At 43.1% G+C, this 21,266-nt stretch overlaps 1 protein-coding gene across 1 annotated transcript in view; it reads left to right on the top strand.

Annotated features, from left to right (window-relative positions):
* ttll12 (tubulin tyrosine ligase-like family, member 12) overlaps window positions 1–20,436 on the top strand; it is a 77,224-nt gene extending 56,788 nt beyond the window's left edge. Inside the window, exons 12-14 of the mRNA XM_033614653.2 lie at window positions 1,230–1,298; window positions 1,617–1,755; window positions 19,970–20,436. Coding sequence (XP_033470544.1) covers window positions 1,230–1,298; window positions 1,617–1,755; window positions 19,970–20,121 — 360 coding nt within the window. The 3' untranslated portion in view covers window positions 20,122–20,436. The remainder of the gene's footprint in view (window positions 1–1,229; window positions 1,299–1,616; window positions 1,756–19,969) is intronic.
* The last annotated feature ends 830 nt before the right edge of the window (window positions 20,437–21,266 follow it).

The raw sequence follows: 21,266 nt of genomic DNA, 5'->3' as shown, positions 1-21,266 counted from the left end.
CATAGAACCTATTTTCATTCAGATACCTTGGGGTAAGAAGTGAAATGAAGGGATAGCTGTAAAAACAAAAAAAGGCCATACCAGTTTTTTTCTTTGCCAGAATTTGGTGTAACTTTGAAGTGTTATTTAGCTCCCTTTTTGACAAGCTAGCAAGGCATGGTTGGCACCAATGGACTCCATGGGTTGTCTAGTAGAATGAATTAATAATTTGTGTTTTGGTTATATATATCTTGAGAAAAGATTAAAGATTATTTCACACTAGTTTTCTCACAGTCAATAACCGAAAAAGGTATGGGTTGAAGCCCAAGGCTTATTTTTCCCTATCCTATATCAACCACAGGATAACCCAGAATATCAATAATAGGAAAATAAAAGGAAATTAAAAAAAAAAGAAACTCATTATGCTCTAAAAAATGATTCTCTATTATTTTACATTTTAAGGCTTTTTTTGAAACTCAACAGAGAGCAACACGACTTCAGCTCAGCAGAGTCCATTCCACAGTTTGATTCCCAAAACTGAAACACATCTGTATTTTACATCTGTTCTCACTTTACATGTTTCATAAATAAACAACCTTCTTAAATTACAATTTCCTTCTCTTAATTTAAACAGTGTTGCGGATACGGACCGGAAGGCTTTTTTTCACAACTTGAAAAAGTATTTAATGTTTTTAAATACACAACACAGTACACAGAAATTTTAAGATGTAGGATGCTATAAACAGTTGATTAGTCGATTCATGATAACCAGCTTTATGTATTACTATAAGAGCTCTTTCCTGAAGTTTAATTACAGGGTTTATATTTGTTTTATATGCATTTCCCCAAATTTCAGCTCAGTAAGACATATATGGCATTACAAGTGAACAGTACAATATATACAAACATTTCTTATTCAACACCTTGTCAGATAGTTTCCATTTAATATGTTCTATGTGTGGCTTCCAACATAGTTTATGATCAATAATTACTACCTAAAACTGCCATGCATTACCAAACTGATTTTATTATTCTCAATTTCATTTCTCTTTATTTTATTTGTGATTATTTTACTGTTTGCATCAAATTTACAAATGTTCACTTAAACAATGTTCCAAAAAAGGTACCTACGTACCACATGAATACTTAATGTAAGCTAACAAAGCATGGATGGGTTTTCACAAAGGTGCAGTTGATAACGGTTGTAAGTCTGGTAATAAGATGTTGAGTTACTGACTCTCTGTCTCTAGGTGCACTACGATGAGTTCATCCCCATGTTTGAGAGGCAGTACCCACTGTATCCATGGAAGGAGGTGGAAGTAAGTGTAAACTTTATCCCTTTTCAACAGCGGAAACTTCTCAAGAGCTTATTAAATAAAGGTGCAAATACCTGCCTTTTAACTCACCTCATTACAAACACATCCTTTATTAAGTTCACATCGTCTTTTCACTAGTTCCAAATAATTTTATTTGCTGCATTTTGCTGCTACATTACACTTATACTGGGTCACCAGCATATTACAAGTTTCACCACCTCATGTCCATGTGGATGTCATGTGGCATTATGCGCTTTCATTTTTGTTCAGTCTGTTTTAGTGCTTACAAGGATTTTCCTTTCCTTCCTTGTCCTCTCACAGGCAGAGGTGTTTAAAGCGCTTAGGGAGTTCTTCCAGGCAGCCTCTTCTCGACCGGCTCCGTATGGTATTTGTCCCTACCCGTCATCCCGGGCGATCTATGGTGTAGACCTCATGCTGAAGTGGAGTACGGGTCAAAATGGTGAGTATTCATTCTATATTGAATTCATCAGCATGGTAAAAAAGCATCAACTAATGTTTCCCTTTGATCCTCTGGGGATTGGAGCCCAAATTGTTTCAGAGGCCATAACCAAATTTTCCATCTCTCAGATGTCGATACTGTTGAGTTTTTAACCATAGACTGTATGTAAAGATGGACAACACCTCCCCACTTACCTCCGCTATGCATTAGTGAAGCCAAAATATCCCAGACACGGCCGCTGCCATCTTGTACTGGTGATGTCATTCGGAGCCAAAGTCTGCGCAGTAGCAATCTCTGCGATGGAGGAGTCCCGTCCAAACAACCTGTCCAACCAATTGCAAGCAGCGCCATTAAATGCAAGCACACTGATTGGCACACACAGCTGTCTATCCCCATTTTATAGCATTAAATAACTACGTAAAGGGAGTGTAGTCAGGTGTAATTGCACCCAAAAATGAAAATTCAGCCATTATCTACTCATCCATATGCCGAAGGCGGCTCAGGTGAAGTTTTAGAGTCCTCACATCCCTTGCGGAGATCCCAGGGGAGAGTGGGTAGCAGCACAACTCCACCTAATACAGGCTGATGATGCCCCAGATTAAAACGTCCAAAAAAACACATAATTGAAACCATAAAATATCTCCATGCTGCTCGTCCGTAGTGAGCCAAGTGTCCTGAAGCCCCGACATAAAAAGTTGTTTGGAAAAACGTCATTTAAACTCTATTTGTAGCCTCATTGTCACCTGTAGCTCTGACTGCCTCTCTGTACACCTTGTGTGCTTACGTAAGGCCGTGAGACATGGGCACCGCCTTCATGTGTGTTCACGTGCTTTCACTGGTCTCGCGCGCACACGTGAGCACGGTGTACAGAGAGGCAGTTAGAGCTACCGTCCCTACGTCGCCCCGGACAAAATGGTCGTGCAACGATTACGTCACGTCCAGAGCCCGTAACTTTACAGGAACCTTCCTCGTACTCCGCTCTCTTCGTGGAGACACGGCAGTTGAGAGGGCCGAACGAGAGGACGTTCCTGTAGTAGTTCCTGCCCCCCAAATAGTACCAGGAACTTCTTCAGTGGAAACGGGCCTTAAAACTTCACCTGAGCCTCCCTCGGTATATGGGTGAGTAGATAATGGCTGAATTTTCATTTTTGGGTGCACTATCCCTTTAAAACCAAACTTAACAGAAAAAAAACGAACACTTGAATAAACTTCAGGGTTAATAAGAACTACCATAAATGACAGACAACATCTTTGGGGAAAAATGTATTCGACATGTACTTCGACATGGCTCATGTCCCATTCACTAGGGCATTAACGACTTGGATTTTTTTCAGGTCGACTTATCTGTAAATAAAGTCGAGTCGACAAGTCATTTGATGACGTCATCACATTGACACGGCAGAGTAAAGTGAAGTATCTCCACACATGTGATGTGTGTCTGTCAAGGCCCGAACATACTCTGGCGGAATGTATGCGGAACGGACTCTGCGGAGGTCCGCGCGGACTCAAAGCGGACGTCCACAACCCCTGTGCGCGCAAAGCTCAGATTTTATGACCTCGCGGACTCCGCTCCGCACACCAGTCACTGCTCGGCATGTATTTTTCACATCGCGGGGATTTTTCACGGACATTTTTACAGGAAACTGCAACGCGGAAGTGCGCTCAACTATGAAAGCCTGAATGACTGCGGACATTCCTCGCGGAGTCTGCTCCGCTTAAGTATCAGTGTAAGCCAATCAGAGGCAGCGATTGCATTCCGTACACAAGCACACAGAGAGAGAGAGAGAGGGAAAAAATACACGACTTGTCGACTCCTCCTGAGGGGTGTTGACTTGTGCCATTGACATCGACACATCGACAAATCAGCTTTTCTGTTAATGCCCTACCATTCACTAACATGAAGGGGGTGGGGTTTATGACCTATATTGCAGCCAGCCACCAGGGGGCCATCCAGATGTTTTGGCTTCACTTTTGAGAAGCTGTCATGTCATCCATCCATTATATACAGTCTGTGGTTTTGACTTACAAAAGGCCAGCAGATGCAGGGGTCCTATGTGGCATTTCCACTGACAAGTGGCTGTCAGGGTTAGGGTTAACACATTCTCGGAACCCATCTGGGGACAGACCCCCAATTTTTGGGCATTCCAGTTTGGAGGAGGCGAATTTACATTTCCGACTTCCGTTTCCTCCCCCTGCTCATATAAGTAAATTATGCTGAACCATTGCGATGGATTCAGAGTTTGCAGTGACGCCAATTATGTTCCGCCTCGTTAGTTCACCGCACGGACCGTTTAACCTGGCAACAACTGCAGCCGGCTCAAACGTGATTGGTCAATATCTCGCGGATTACAAATAGCCTACAACCGGAAACCAGGGCTCTTCCGCTCTTCTTCCGGAGGCAAGATCTCCAGGGTTTGCCTACAGATTCTACATTCACTGAATGTAGAGTCTGTATATAGAGACTAGGGTTAACACCACCCTTGATACTGCAGCCAAAAGGTCTTCACAGATGTACTGTATCTGGCCCATAGTATCTGAGACTTTTAATATCTTGTGACTTGGGACACTATATGGGTCTGTTCAGATGGACCACATTTGGATCAGAAATAATTATCCCCAGGGTTTTTACATCACGACTGACTTTCCTTGGGTCCCTTTGGGACTTCATACTCATCTGGCTGATGTAGGTTTTCCATGGGTCAAATTAAGAATTGAGAGGACCTCTAAAGCAGAACTCTTGCTTTCAAACACCACCACAATGCTTACACACTGCTCAAAAAAATAAAGGGAACACTTAAACAATACAATGTAACTCCAAGTCAATCACACTTCTGTGAAATCAAACTGTCCACTTAAGAAGCAACACTGATTGACAATCAGTTTCACATGCTGTTGTGCAAATGGAATAGACAACAGGTGGAAATTACAGGCAATTAGCAAGACACCCCCAATAAAGGCGTGGTGTTGCAGGTGGTGACCACAGACCACTTCTCAGTTCCTATGGTTTCTGGCTGATGTTTTGGTCACTTTTGAATGCTGGCGGTGCTTTCACTCTAGTGGTAGCATGAGACGGAGTCTACAACCCACACAAGTGGCTCAGGTAGTGCAGCTCATCCAGGATGGCACATCAATGCGAGCTGTGGCAAGAAGGTTTGCTGTGTCTGTCAGCGTAGTGTCCAGAGCATGGAGGCGCTACCAGGAGACAGGCCAGTACATCAGGAGACGTGGAGGAGGCCGTAGGAGGGCAACAACCCAGCAGCAGGACCGCTACCTCCGCCTTTGTGCAAGGAGGAACAGGAGGAGCACTGCCAGAGCCCTGCAAAATGACCTCCAACAGGCCACAAATGTGCATGTGTCTGCTCAAACGGTCAGAAACAGACTCCATGAGGGTGGTATGAGGGCCCGACGTCCACAGGTGGGGGTTGTGCTTACAGCCCAACACCGTGCAGGACATTTGGCATTTGCCAGAGAACACCAAGATTGGCAAATTCGCCACTGGTGCCCTGTGCTCTTCACAGATGAAAGCAGGTTCACACTGAGCACATGTGACAGACGTGACAGAGTCTGGAGACGCCGCGGAGAACGTTCTGCTGCCTGCAACATCCTCCAGCATGACCGGTTTGGCAGTGGGTCAGTAATGGTGTGGGGTGGCATTTCTCTGGGGGGCCGCACAGCCCTCCATGTGCTCCCCAGAGGTAGCCTGACTGCCATTAGGTACCGAGATGAGATCCTCAGACCCATTGTGAGACCATATGCTGCGGTTGGCCCTGGGTTCCTCCTAATGCAAGACAGTGCTAGACCTCCTGTGGCTGGAGTGTGTCAGCAGTTCCTGCAAGACGAAGGCATTGATGCTATGGACTGGCCCGCCCGTTCCCCAGACCTGAATCCAATTGAGCACATCTGGGACATCATGTCTCGCTCCATCCACCAACGCCACGTTGCACCACAGACTGTCCAGGAGTTGGCGGATGCTTTAGTCCAGGTCTGGGAGGAGATCCCTCAGGAGACCATCCGCCACCTCATCAGGAGCATGCCCAGGCATTGTAGGGAGGTCATACAGGCACGTGGAGGCCACACACACTACTGAGCCTCATTTTGACTTGTTTTAAGGACATTACATCAAAGTTGGATCAGCCTGTAGTGTGTTTTTCCACTTTAATTTTGAGTGTGACTCCAAATCCAGACCTCCATGGGTTAATAAATTTGATTTCCATTGATAATTTTTGTGTGATTTTGTTGTCAGCACATTCAACTATGTAAAGAACAAAGTATTTAATAAGAATTTTTCATTCATTCAGATCTGGGATGTGTTATTTTAGTGTTCCCTTTATTTTTTTGAGCAGTGTATGAACTGTTCCCCTCACACCAAACCTCTGTTCCTTTAGAGATGTACAGCAAATGCATTCAAATTTCAGTTTAAAGGGAATTAATACTGTTTTTCTCTCTCCATAAAGACCTTCTTAGGCTACATCCACACCAATATGTTTTGTTTTAAAATGCATAACTATTGCTACATTTACACCTAGCGTCGACAGTGTTCCAACATTTCTAAACCCTTAAAATGTAGACCTTCTAAAACACTGCTGACCCTGTTTTAGTTTGAAAATATCAGGGTTGCATTTTGGTCTGGATGGGCGAACACAAAAACTGCTAAAAATGATGACTCAGACACTCATGCTCACTTTGGAATTGGGTCTTATCAGTCATGATATGACAATCCAAAACATTATAGCTTGCTCTACATACCTTTTGTGATTTCATCCTTGTGTGGGTTCTTCTTTCCCATTTCAGTGGTTTCCTCTGGCAATGCATAATGCAGTGTATTTATACTCAGTGTGTCACAGTTCAACCTTGTTGTCTGTCCAAGCAAAGAAATCTCTGGTCTCACTTTTCCTCTGTAGTATTATGTGTAATTAAGCAACCAACCCCAAAGTAGACAATCTGCTTCCTATTTACATCAGCATGTGCATGGCAAGTGTATCTGAATCGTCATGTGATGTGTGTTTCAAGGGTGTTAATATTGACGGAGATTATTTCTGAAACTGTATTAAAACACTTGTTTTAAAATGAAAACGTATTAGTGTGGATTTAGCCTTATGCTGAAATCACAACAAGCAGCAGCAAAGTGCAGGCTGTGGCAAACTGCCATGTAGTGTCTATGGAAAGCTGCAGCAACCACTCCAAGGCCGTTTGATTCTCCAGCAAAGTGAGGCAAAACTACAAGTTGGTAATAGTTTAACTTTTCGTGGCTAATTGCTGGGCACAGGGCCATTGTTACATCAGTTCACACCCTACGCACTCAAGCTGACAGGCAACTTTCTTCTTGATGGTGCAGTCGGTGACAATAGTTCAAAGCATCCATTTGCAATAAAATGTGGGATGGAGTGGGGAGTTTTTTGGTTCAACCATGTCTGTGTCAGGTGGACTGGATATAGAGTGGCTGCCCATTCGTCGGGACCTTCCTTGCCTACCCAGTGCTTACACCAAACGAGCAACAAGGCTGACCTTGGTACATCCATGGATTAGATTTGGGGAAATACCATTGTTTTTGTACAGTGAAGCGTGGGTAAGCTCCTTATTTTATTGACAAGTGCGACTTTTAAAAACAGGCTGTTCCAGAAGTGTAACTTAGAACGTCCTGCCGGCAACAACACGATTTTAATCTGCCGCCATGGCACTCACAGATCAAATGGACCATGCTAGCAGGCCTGTAGCCCTCAGGGAGCTGATTTGGCTAGATTGTCTGCCCGACATCTGGTTGCCGCCGTGGGCCACTACGTAGCCTAAGATTAAGGTTATCCTACCCTGAGGTGTAGAGTGTATGGGGTGTGTGAGTCTATATCAGCTGTGTTGATCAGAGCATGTGAGCGGAGCGGAGTGAGGAGCGGGAGGATTTTGTGTTGAGCGAGGAGCGGCTATTTTTTTTTAAAGGTGGAGCGGAGCCTCTCGCTCCAATTTCGCTCCGGTCGCTCATGCCCCACCCAGAATGCATCTTTGCACCTGTGCACACCCACACTATTTTCTTTCAAAACTATGGAGTTTACTGTGTACTTCAGAAAAGAAACTGAGAAGAGAACCAGCGGTACCTTGGAGAATGGTCCCTAACTGCAGGGAGAGGCGAGAGGGCTTCGAAGGTCGGCTGCTTAACCTGGTCCGTCTCCTCTACACTTTGACTTAACCTATTTCCACCCTGCCAGCGGTACCGTGTAGAACGGTCCCTAACTGCGGGGAGAGGGCTTCCCCGGAGAATCTACCAAGCTCATGTTTTATTGGTGCCGTAGCATTGTTCCGATCTCTCATTGTTCTGACCTCTCATTAGTCCGACGTCCCGTTGTTCCGATATGTGATTATACTAGGCTATACTGTATTTGCGTGACATAGAGGATCAGCAACGCAACAAAAGTAGGCTACTGGTCGAGATACAAGTGTCATAGAGAGGAGAGAGTGAAACACCATAACCTCCTGTTATTAACTCTGGGGTCGGGGTTGTGTGGGAAGCTCTCCGCGGTGCTGAACGGCTCCTGGCGGGCATATTTCTACCTTGATGGTGCGCCGCGACCGGCTCTGGGTCAGCTGGGAAAGGCTTGAGGCGAAGCAGGCTCACGGCTTATGTGTTTGCCACTTTCTTTTTCATTTTAACCCACACCATGATCTTTTCCTAACCCTAACCAAGTGTTTTTTGTGCCTAAACCTAACCAGACCTTAACCACAGGGCATCACGATGATTTCAGAACAACGGGACTTTGGAACAATGGGTTTAATATGGTCGAAACAATGGGATGTCGGACCAATGGGCTGTCAGAAAAATGGGCAGACCCCATTTTATTTGTGAATGGAAGATTACAGGTAAAGGTAGTACGACGCAGTTTTTTTTAGCGGAGTGGTGAGCAAGTGGAGAGCGAGTGGAGCGGGATAAAATTTATGATTGAGCGAAGAATGCGCAGAACCAAGCGGAGCGGACGAGTGGCGCAAAGTGACAGGTCTACGAGCGAGGAGTGGAAATTTTCACCCGCTCACATGCTCTGGTGTTGATGCAGTGTGAGATGCGCTGAGTGTACCTCTCGGGGGCTCAGCAGCAAACTTCCAAAGGAAAACCTCTTCTCTCAGCGTCTGTGGTCTCCTCACGAGGAATAAAGTCAGGAATGTGTCAAGTTGTTAATTTTATTTAATTCTCTCGATTTTAGTAAAAAACTAAAAAAAAAAAAAAAAGAAAGAAAAAATTAAAGTAAAAGATAAAAAATAGTTGAACTGGTCCGGATAGATTTTATATGCTTTTAAATCATGCCAATCTGATTTTTAATTTGGATTTATCAATAATGTATCACCTAAATTTAGATTTCTTTATTTTCCAAAAGAGATCAGTCTAAAGCCAGTTGACATTTATTGCTTCAGTTTCAACACAGGAACCGCTCTCAGCAAACTTTCACTGGCTTTAGGTTTCACAAAAGAAGTCTAAAGATTCTATCTATTGCAAAGTTTTCTGCCAGAGACTAAGTTTCCCCGGAGCAGAATAGTATTTTTCAGAGAGACACAGGCATCTGCAGGCCTTGATAAGGAAGGCCCTGTTCACCACTAACCGACCCTTTTTACATTCTTTCTAGTCCAGTTCTTGATGACAAGACTGACATTTTTTCAACAAATACCAAACGTAATTGGCTGTCCGACAATATCTGTCTATCAACCCCATGTGGGGAAGTTTGACTCGCATGTCTTCTGCACATAAACACGTATGGGTCAAACTTAAAACCCCTTAATAATCTTTTAAATAAAACAAAGCAATATAATGCATCAGTCAATAATTGCATTATGATATAGGTAAACTATGTATATGTGTAAAATGAAAATACAAACATCCAAAAGCCACATTTTCATCTTTATCTTCTTTGTTTACATTCACCTCCAGATGTTACCTCTTATAGAGCTGTGACTGTAGCTTGACCTCATCCTTCACATTACACACAGACTGCAAGACGACACAGAGCGACTGTTAGTGTACTATAAACACTTGCGTTATGCTTACCCAAGTACAACAATATATCAGTACTTAAGCTTGCCGTCCTCATAAAATCATTAGAAAAAAGAGAGCTTTAAAATAATCGTGAGGTAAAATACAAATAATGATAACATAATGTAAGGTGAATATAAAACCTTCATCTAAGAGTCATACCGCAAATGCTGATATGATCCTCAGAGGCAAGAAATATATTTTGTAAGATTTAACACACTCTTAGGCGATAGTGTGGGCACATTTCTTAGTGGAGGTAAGCCTCTTTAAACCGTTGTGGCTTTTTGTTTTTGGTATTTTCTGTTGTTGTTCCCTCTTCTGGGGTTGGGGAGATAAACCTCCATAACAGCCCACTAAGAGTCTCCTGCTCCGGCTTAACTGGAGTCATTAAAGACCCCAACAGGTGTTCGTATGTATTTTTACATCTCCACTGACCAATGGATACTTGGTCAAGACCCCTGGGAATCATGTTCCGTTATGACAGATGTAATGGCGTCAGAAGTCAGGGCTTACTGATGAATGGACAATTTAAACTAATTTTATTGGGCCCAAGGTCAAGTTAAATGTGTCATGGTACCATTTTAGGTAATAGTATACATGTCTCTCTCTGTTCACACTTATCACATAGCTTCTACATGTAGCCATGTTGATCCAAGCTCGTAATTAAACGTGCATTAAGAAAGAACTCCATGATTGGCCTCATCCTTGAATTCTCCAAATCAGATCATCACAGAAACACCTGCTCTCAACAGGGCCCCGTACCTCTAAAGTAGAGTCTTACAGACCCCCATTAAGGTTTCAGGTGACTGACAACTGTGTGTGTGTGTGTGTGTGTGTGTATGTGTGTGTGTGTGTGTGTGTGTGTGTGTGTGTGTGCGCGCGAAGGTATGTTTATACTCATGTCAGCTTAATGGAAAGTTTATATCTACACACTAAACCTGTATGCGGTCCAATGGCTGCACTCTCATCCTGGATGTACATGGTAAAGAATAAACAGATGTGCAGACAGTATGACCATGTTTATGTAATGTATGGACAGTGTGTGAGTGCGAAAGGTAAGATGAGATAGAACAAACCATATGTGTGTGTGGATGAAATATATGGAAGATGTGTAAGTGCAAATGGTGAGATGTGAATTGCGTCAACTTCCACTAGTTTCAACAGTCAGACCACAGTTCATCAGAAATTTCTTCTCCCAAGTCCTCCTCCCACAAGGTCCTGTTGGGGTCCGATGTTTGCGGACATTTGAGGTGAATAACTAACTATGTCTAACATGTCTTTGGGGTCATCAGGTGGGAACCTCCTTTCACCAGTGTTTCGTCTAGTTGGTCCCACGACACCTCCAGGAGGCTAGACAGTGATCTCTGGCATCCCAGAGACACTCCCCTAATGCCAGGTCTCACTGCTCCCGTCCCTGCACCAACCCAATAACCTCCTTTACCTTACTTACACATGGCTTTCTCAGCCCAAACAGCACTGCCACCTTCAACCAAACCCAGGCTCCGTACATGCGAGCTCCAGGTAGAAACAATGCTGATACTACCTTTCCTAGCACATTCACCATACTCTATCTCACACGCTACATAGCATAACTCCAATATAAGCTAAAGTTAAAGGAGATAGATAACTCACAGGATCAGCAAACACACTCACCTTGCAGCATGGTCTCAAACAAAAGGGATTCAAATAGGCCACTCCCACACTTAAATAACCTTCCTCTTCCTGGATTTCCTCCTGAGAGGAAGTGGATCTCTCCACCTGATCTCAAGGAGTTATGTACTCTGCTTAGTAGTTCCCCCTGCTGACCCCCAACTGACATTATTTCTTCTCACCCAGATCCATTGGCTTGCTCTACCTGCTTCATCTGACATTTCCTTCACTGTCTTCCTCAAACTCTGTCTGAGTTCCCCCAGGAGCGAGACAGCTGATCTTGCTATGAATCCCCTACACCCCACTTCCACTGGACAAATCCTAGTCTTCCATCCTCGCTGCTCAGCTTCTGCTCCTAAGTCTGCATATCTAAGCTTTTTTCTTTCATAGGCTTCCCAAGGAACTGTCACCTCAATGAAATAAACTATCTGTTAACTCACTGACCACAACACTATGTCAGGCCTCTGCTTGGTACAAACTATTTCCTGGGGAACAGCAAGCTTTCCCCCTAAGTCTACTTGCATTTCCCAATCATAAGCACCTTCTAGGCAGCCACACCCTTGCCTCCTTACTAACTTATTACTTTCTCCCCCTCATGGACAAACTGAATTGCTAAACTCCTATCCTTAACACCTTCTGAATTCACCTGTCTTCGTTTCCCTTCGATTCCTGCAGCTAAACATCTCAACACCTGGTTATGTCGCCATGTATATCGGCCTTGTGACAAGCTAACTTTACAGCCTGACAAAATACACCTTAAGGTTGCAGTACCTGAACACAATGGGCATGATGAGTCCCATTTACCCACAGTTTTAGGTTCTGGGGGGCTGGTAACACATCGTATGTAGCCCCTACCAGGAATCTAATACGATTCTCCTCCATACTCCACAGGTCCCTCCAACTAAGCTTCCTCTTCTCTACACTTTCCCAATTCAACCACTGTCCCTGTTTAGCCTGGGCCACTACCTTTGCACCCCTTAATATCTCCTCCTGTCTACGTATCTGTTCCATGACCACCTTTCTTTTATCTTTGAGACCTGCTTTATTCCATACCGGTTTGCCTGAGCCAAGCCCCAGGCCTCCCTGGCCAAACTGAACATTACCTACAATCTCTGCATGCGTAAGAGCTGCCTCTGACTCCTGAACTGCCGACCTTGGGTTCCACTTCCTCCCCTTGGTTGGATATTGGGATTTCATAAATTGACAATGGTCACATTAACCTGGGATATAGCCCAAATTGCAAACACCACAACTTCAACTTTCCTGGAAGTTCTGATTTATCTATTCTATCCAATCCTTCAGCCACATCTTTTCTAAATTTCACCACCAGGAGAAAAGTTACAGCCAACGGGATTACTTTATTTGCAAAATACAGCTCAGTAGAACAAGTTGTAGATCACAAACAGTATGACAGAACAGCCCCGCTTATTCACCTTTCAAATACCTTTATACTGTTGAGTGTGGGCGTCTGTTCGTTTGTGTGCATGTGGGTGTGTGTATGTGTGTGTGTGCGCAGACAGGTCTGAGATTATGACCTCATTGTCCCAACAGGTTTGATTTCTTGGGGAACCTAAGTGTTTTTCTGTTCCGTTTGATTTCCGAGAATTGGAGCTGTGCACACACCTCAATTTATCAAAACAACTCCTTTATCGGAGTTTCCCTAGCATTCCAAACGTCACTTAACTCAAAAAACAACTTCTTATTAGGATTCTTTCCTATTGCGAAATCTAGCCTGTCTGTTCCAACGGTCAGGTCACCCTGACCCCAAAATGTTCTACTCCATTTGATTTTCCAGAGCTAGACTACACAAGAACTACTCAATTTACCAAACCACCTCTAAGGAGTCCTTTTTATTGCCAAATCTGACATTTGATCAACTGCTTCCAAGACCTTGTGCAACTGACATTATTTTCACCCTTGATATAGAGTGATACATTATCTGCCTCTACATAGTCCCTCCTCTTTATGATTTTATCATAAATTACTCGCAGAGATAATGTATGGTAAATGAACGCCTATGTTTGTATGAATATGAGTAGGATATATGGCAATGTAATTATAACCAGTGTTCCTTACTAACATGAATATATGGTCTTGTATGAAACTCCTAAACTTGAATATGATTATGCATAAGAACACATACGATATGGTGATATATGAACTTGGCATGAGTATATGATATTACATGAAATACTGAAACATATTTTAGCATCTGTCAACACTTCAACTGATGGAGGCGAAAAACCTGGCGGCTGTTTAATCCAGGAAAAGTCCCCCATCGGCCCCTTCCCGTTAGGCGGCCTAACAGATTAATTTTCAACAGATGGATCAAGTACATCAAATACATCAGATGAAATACAACTTACTTATTAGATTATAATGGAATCACAGAAATCATTTTGGATAATATGCATAACTTGCTAAGTCCAAATCAGAGTACATTTTCCTCTTGTAAAATCAAAACACAGGAATGAATATAGGAAAATAAAAATAAAAAATGAATGCAGAAAATAATGACATAAAAATGGTGTCAGAGTAGTAAAGTATATTGTTGTTTTTATGTGATATTTTAGATGTGGTTGTGGTGTATATATTCCTGGCCTCTCTTTCAGGAGAGAGTATCAGAGAGAGAGTATCTCATTCACAGTTCCTCCTCATCCTTTGAATTGTCCATGTAATCAGGAATTGGAAATAAATTTGGTATTTCCTCCCCCCTCTGCAGAATTCTGCACACCACTTGTTCAGGGGTCAGCATACTTAGCATTTGTGCTCCTTGTATGTCCGTCACAAAGTTCAGCTTCATGTCCATCTCGCTCTCACACCATTTCTTCAGGATAGGCACGATGCAACATGTCAATAAGGAAAACAGAATTGATACTATCAGTACAATTATCCCTATTTTAGCCAAAACGGCTCCCCATTTTCCAAAAATTTACTCTAACCCATCCCACTTGATGCTTCCACCCTTACCAGCATTTTCAGTCATTTCAGATTTTAAGGCTTCGAGCTTACACATAGCAACAGAAAATGTTCCATCAGGCGACGTGTTATTCGATTAACCTTCCCCTAACTAAACGGCTTAGAGTCATAACAAAGCTTATCTGAGAATGTTGGCATGGGTTTCAGCACAGTGTGAATTGGGAATTTTGTGGTTGCATCATATTTATCTTGAACACGGTTGTGCGTTGCTTCCTGGAGCTGCTGTGACTCCAGCAGATGTCCCGTGCGCCTTGTCTTCAGAGTCTGACTTGGGCCAGTTTTCTCTGGATGTCTCTATCCTGCTCTTTCATCCTCTGCTCATCTTTCCTGTGTCTCTCCACTGCGTGGATCACATTTGTCACAAAATTGTCTGTGTGGCATTGTTGTTAGTGCCACTTCGTCCCTCAGTCTGCTCTGGACTGGGGTGGGGAGCGCATTAGTGACTGAGTTTCTGAACAGAGTCGTTAACACCTGGCTCTGGCCGATGTCTTCCTCAGTCTCTTGCCTCCATCTTTTCAAATGATTGTTTATGTATGTTGCAGGATTATCAGTCTCTGTGAAGGGTTCACCCCGCAATGCCTTGGGGTCAACTCGTGTCGGGTATTCCCCCCTTAATGCTGCCCACAGTCTCCCACGATAGGCATCAAATTCAGTTCCATCAGCCATGGGACTCATCATCCACCCACACCCATTGTGCTTCAACATGTTTTCCATTGCCAAGGCTCCGAGAGTTTCCAGCTCTCTATACCAGCTCTCTATACAACTATTTCCTCAAACACACTTTCTCCTTTCTTTCTTTCTCCTTCTCTCTTCCAGCCTCGAACAAACAACACACTTTCTTATGTCTTTCTCTCTTTCTCTCTTTTTCAGCCTCTACTCGGACACCACACTCACCAATCTGCACCTCTCAACACAACGCAATGTTCCCAACTTTACTTTTTTCTCTTACACACTTGCTTCTGTTCTTTCTTTAACACATACATATTCACACTCTGAACACAACTTTCCTACGCTTTCTTATACTACACAACTCACGCTCCTCTCTTATAACTAAGGGTTAACAATTTCCTTCTGCTTGGCGCTCTTGGCGTTCAGCCCAGAGTCTTACTCTCAGTGAGCACAGAGTTTTTATATTGCAGTCTGTACATTCATACATGGGCATTCATACATGAGCTCAACACAGCATACAAGCAGTTACACAATATTTCATATACATCTAAGCAGACAGTTTTCTACACTCTAGACCTGCATAAAAAGAACTCTTAAAGGCCAAAACACACCGGCGGCGTCATATGACGGCGGCGTCATTGACGCGAGTCAAGTGCCGCCCCCAACACACACAAAAAGCGTCGCGCTGCAGGGCGTCAACCGGATTTCTATTGCACACTCCAATCCACTAGGCTGGGAAGTACAAAATTGCGCTTTTTCAAGGGCGGCGACGCTGGAAAAATAGGACAATAGCGTAAAGTGCCGGGGTGCAGCACGTCGATGCGCATCGAACCGCTGCTGGTGTGGGTTTGTAAATAGAAAATAATGGGGGCGGCTGTTTTGACGCGCGTCGTACGCCGCCGGTGTGTTTTGGCCTTAAGTCCCTCTGGACTCTATTCTTGGTCTCTCTAGACCTGAAGTTTCTTCTCAGACTTCAAACACACGACTTGGTCTCCCTCAGACCTGACCAATCGTCTGTTTCCCCAGCTGCTCTTTTAATTTCTGGCTGTTTCGTTTTGGACACAATGAAAACCAATCATAGTCGAATTTCACTTTACTCTCTTAAGTTTAGCTTATCTCTTAGCAGCTGTTCTGTGCACAGAAGTCTGGCTCTCTTTTCTCCTCCTCCTGAGTATTTATGTGCGAGCTGCTGAAAGGAAGCAAATACATATCAGTATATAGGTCCATGAATTTGCAAATACCTAACCTTGGGAAAGTGGGAAAGTGTGGTTTGAAGCCAGGGGAGCATAAATAGAGAATGCTTGCAAACCAAAATGGCACTTAAATTGAACCCAGATCTTGAGTGACACTCTCACAATAAGATTTTTAGACAAGACAGAGGCTGCAGGAGCAAATGAGGAATGAACAAGGGCAGTAAGAGACATCAGTTCAACAGGGTTAGACTCCATGCCAATCCAAACAGTAGGTGGTATAAAGGTGTTATAGCTCAGCCAGTACTTAAAGATTCTAATGTTAGCAGTCCAATAGTAGAATCTCAAATTTAGCAAAGCCAACCCTCCAAGTGATTTGGGTCTTCGTAAATATTGTTTGCACAGTCTCTGTATTTTCTTATCCCACAAAACCTCTAAGATTAAATTGTCCAGCTAACGAAAGAACGCCTTGGAGAGGAAGACTGAAAGACACTGGAACAAATATGAGAACTGGGGGAGAACACACATTTTAACAGCACTGACTCTTGCAAATAATGACAGATTTAGAAGTGACCAACTGTCAAAATGCTCCTGGGTTGTAGATAACAATGAGGTGAATTTAGCTTTGTAAAGAAATTTAAATTTAAGCGTGAAGGGGAATTTATGTAGGGGAAATTGCTTAGCTCCATCATTTATAGGAACTATCTCACTTTTGCTGAGGTTCAGGTTGTATCCAGAAATCTGACCAAATGTTTAAAGAGCGGCCAAGACGGCAGGGATCAAAACAGACAAGTTAGACAAGAATAAAAGCAAATCATCTGCGTAAAGTGAGACCTTAACATTTATCTCATGCCTGCAGATTACAGTGATAGCAGGGTGAGATTTATGGGCAATTGATAGGGGTTCAATGGCAAGGGCGAATAAAAGGGGACTTAAAGGGCAACCTTGGCGAGTGGATCGGTGCAGGAGAAAATAGTCAGACTGCACTGCATTAGTTCTATCAGATGCCTTGGGAGGTGATTAAAGTCATTTAATCCAAGAGATAAAATTTTTACCTCGACCAAATTTCTTGAGAGAGAAGAACAGGTAGTCCCTCTCAACTCTCTTGAATGCTTTTCTGTGTCAAGAGAGATAAAGGCTTCCTAGATGTTTGACATTGAAGGATTATAGATGGTGTTAAACACACGCCTAAGGTTAGTAAAAGAATGTCTGTTACGGATAAACCCAGTCTGGTCATCCGAAATTATAGATTGGAGGACAAATTCAAGGGACTAGCTAACAGTTTGGATAATAATTTAAAAATCTACATTCATAAGACTTATTGGTCTATATAAAGTACAAAGAAGTGGGTCCTTGCTCTTCTTTAGTATAAGAGAAATATTTGCAAGATTAAGGGTTTGGGGGAGGAAACCAGAACTGAAAGATTTATTACACATGTCCAAAAGCAACGGAGCCAGCTGGTGCCAAAATGTTTATTTGTTTATTTGTTTATAACCAATATTTATTGGTTTCTCCAGTTCCTCACAAGCAAAACATTCAAGTGAGGGAATGCTCAAATTATCAGAAAAACCATCAAAGTTAACCAACAAAATCGTCATTGCAGGGCAAACTTGTGTTAAAGGGAAATTTCGGTTTATTTCAACCTGTCTCCTATCGTCCTAAATTTGTTTGAAGTGACTAGTGACATAAAAATAATAGTTAGCATGTTAGCCGTTAGCCTAGATACAGCCAGGGCGCATAGTAGCGTCAGACCTGTTAAAACGTAAGTTAACGGGCAATCTTCAAGTGTAAAGTTAGTCCACTAAACAAGCTTTTTTCCACAAAGACCGCCTCATATCGTTAGGATAAATGTCAGAGAACATATAGAAAACGACATGTAAACGTGTTGTCTTACCTTACCGGTGTGCTGCCATGTTTGTTTACCCCTTTAGCTCTGCTTTCCAAAGCACGGCCGAAATATCGCGAGAACAAGCAGCGATCTCATACCGTGCCTGAACAAGCAGCAACAGCTGGAAGGCAGAACCGGACAGTAGCCTGAAAAGTTCATTCATTTATTTTATGAAAGATTTATAGAATAATGGCTGACTTTTTGCCAGACCTCGACTTTGTGGAGGAGGAATTTGATTTTGCAGAGTTTGATGGCCGCCCTTATTTATTAGCCAGAATACACTGACGAAGAGCTTTGTGAAATTGAAGAACGGAGGAGGAGAGAGAGAGAGAGAGAGAGAGAGAGAGGCGCAACAGGTAGAGGACAACAGAGGAGGAATGGCTGCTGCAAGGCTGTGTAGCTCTGGAGATTGGTGGTGTACCTGTGAATGCTGTGCCCCGGTGCCCACAGAAGAGGAATGCTTCTGTTGCAAGGAATGGGACCGGTTGCAGCCTTATTTTCAAGGTCTGGATGTCACAGAGGACGAGACACCTCCACCTGGAGTAGTATCCAGCTGAGCTTTATCTAGAGCTTGCAAGATATATTTTGGCCGCGCTTTGGAAAGCAGAGCTAAAGGGGTAAACAAACATGGCAGCACACCGGTAAGGTAGGACAACACGTTTACATGTCGTTTTCTATATGTTCTCTGACATTTATCCTAACGATATGAGGCAGTCTTTGTGGAAAAAAAACTTGTTTAGTGGACTAACTTTGCACTTGAAGGTTGCCCGTTCACTTATGTTTTAACAGGTCTGACGCTACTATGCACCCTGGCTGTATCTAGGCTAACGGCTAACATGCTAACTATTATTTTTATGTTATTAGTCACTTGAAACAAATTTAGGACGATAGGAGACAGGTTGAAATAAACCAAAATTTCCTTTAAAATTGCCAAAGAGGTCGCGAGTTAGTGGAACTTTGAAAAGAAATTTTTTACAGTGGCATGTGCATGGTCAGAAATGAGTATTGCATCATAACTACAGTCAGAGACTGATGACGGTAGTCTGTTGTCAACTAGTGTGCCCCATTCTCTTCACAGATGACAGTAGGGTCACACTGAACACATGTGACACATGTGGCGTGAAAGAGTCAGGAGACACATGCTGCCTGTAACATCATCCAGCATGACAGTAATCCATCCACATCATCCAGGGTCAGTAACCGTCTGGGGAGACCACATGACAGACCTCCATGTCATAGCCCGGACTGCTGTTAGGTACTGGGATGAAATCCTGCTCACTTATGGGACATTATCTATCAGTGCATTTGACAGCACCAAGTACCACCACCTGTCCAGGAGCTCACTGATGCCCTGATCCAGGTCTGGGAGGAAATCCCCCAGGACACCATCTGCTGACTCATCAGGAGCATGTCCAGACGTTGTTTGGGGTGCATACACGCATGCGGGGTCATACACACTACTGATTCACATCATAAGTTGCTGTGATAAAGTTACACAAGTTTGTTCAGCCTGTGATTTCAATTTTTTACTTAAGCTTTTAGTGTGATTATGGATCCAGCCCTCAGTGGGTTGATGATTTTGGTTTGCAATGGACGTTGTTGTGTTATTTTGTTCTCAACAAATTATACAATGTACATTAATAAAGATTTTCAACTTGAATAATTCGTTCATCAGGATCTGATGTGTGATGTAAGTGTATCCTTCATTTTTTTTTTGGCAGTGTTAAATATAAATATTCAGTACTTTCATCTGTGGATGCCTTTATTTACGATACTAACAACTTTTACAATCTTTTTTTTTTTTAATCCAATTTGTGTGCATTCCTGGTTCAGGTGAGCGAGTCATGCAGCCTCAGATCCTGGAGATGAACTTCAGCCCAGACTGTGCCCGGGCTTGCCTCTACCACCCATCCTTCTACAACCACATGTTCCAGACTCTGTTCCTGGATCAGCCTGAGCAGTGCCCGGTCACACAAATCGTCTGATCGAGTCAGCGGCGCCAGGACTGTGTTTGCAGTTTGGTGTTCTCTACAGAGATACATTTACTTCCTACTTTTTGTCTGTACTTTTCTGTCATGATCTTTCTCTTTTACTGGTCTACCATCTGCTTTCCAGTTTGATTTTAGGAGCTTTGCCTCTGGAGCTCAGGTGCTCAGAAATCTTTAAAGCCTTGTCTTTTTTTTCATTTCAATAAAGTTATTACAGGGTTGTCCTCAAAACTGCTGCTGTTACGAGCCCAGTAATTAAAACCAAAACATTAAGGGACAAATAAGCAATAAAAACTTTTTTGTATGAACTGGCATTGTATCATCATTGATTGTGAGACAGATCAACTTTGGTGCAATGAAACTTGAGTATGCAGTTACTACTCCTCTCAGCCCACCTTCCTGTTCGTCATTTCTGTCCTTCCTGGTTGCTTTACATGTCAGTCATCTACTTCTGAGAATGGTCCAGGGCCTGTTTCAGAAAGCAGGTTTAACAAAAGCCCCATATCCATCAAGCAGTACGGTACAGGTCCCTTTGGTACACTGTTTTTCCATTTCCAGTGTGAAAAGTTGTGGACAGTACTAATGAAACCGTTCTGTACCGTCCCAATTTTTGGTACTCCTTCTGTTGTGGTTCCTAGTACACAGATCTGGGGGGTATTCAACCAAGTAGCAAAGAATATCCAGACCAAGGTGTAATCTTGAAGTTTGGCTAAACTCCCAATCTAGCGCCAACCCGTTCCATCAGGTGAAATCAGCTGGTTCCGACTGACGCTAATTCAAGCCTCACCTGTTAAGCCTCAACTCATGCACGCGCCCAGGGAAAATAAAAAGCCCACACTAGTCGAGTGCCGAAAATGTTGTAAAATGTCAAAAAGCAAAGGAAAGGAGCAAACACTCCTTATTGAAGTGTATGAGGCCTATAAGGACATAATTACAAAAAAAGCCAAGTAATAGAGCAAGGGAGGTGGCGTGGCAGAATATTGCCGACAGGCTAAATGCGTAAGTGACAAAGAAAATAAAGCATTTCAGCATAATATCATGTTTTATAAATCCTGCATCAAAGGGACAAAATATATGTAGCCTAGATAAGAACACCTATTAAATCTAACAATTCAAGTAGAGGTAGAGGTAGATATGGGGGC

Source organism: Epinephelus lanceolatus, chromosome 23 (genome assembly GCF_041903045.1).
Source record: "Epinephelus lanceolatus isolate andai-2023 chromosome 23, ASM4190304v1, whole genome shotgun sequence".
NCBI lineage: Eukaryota > Metazoa > Chordata > Actinopteri > Perciformes > Serranidae > Epinephelus > Epinephelus lanceolatus.
This window is presented reverse-complemented; position numbering and strand designations above follow the sequence as displayed.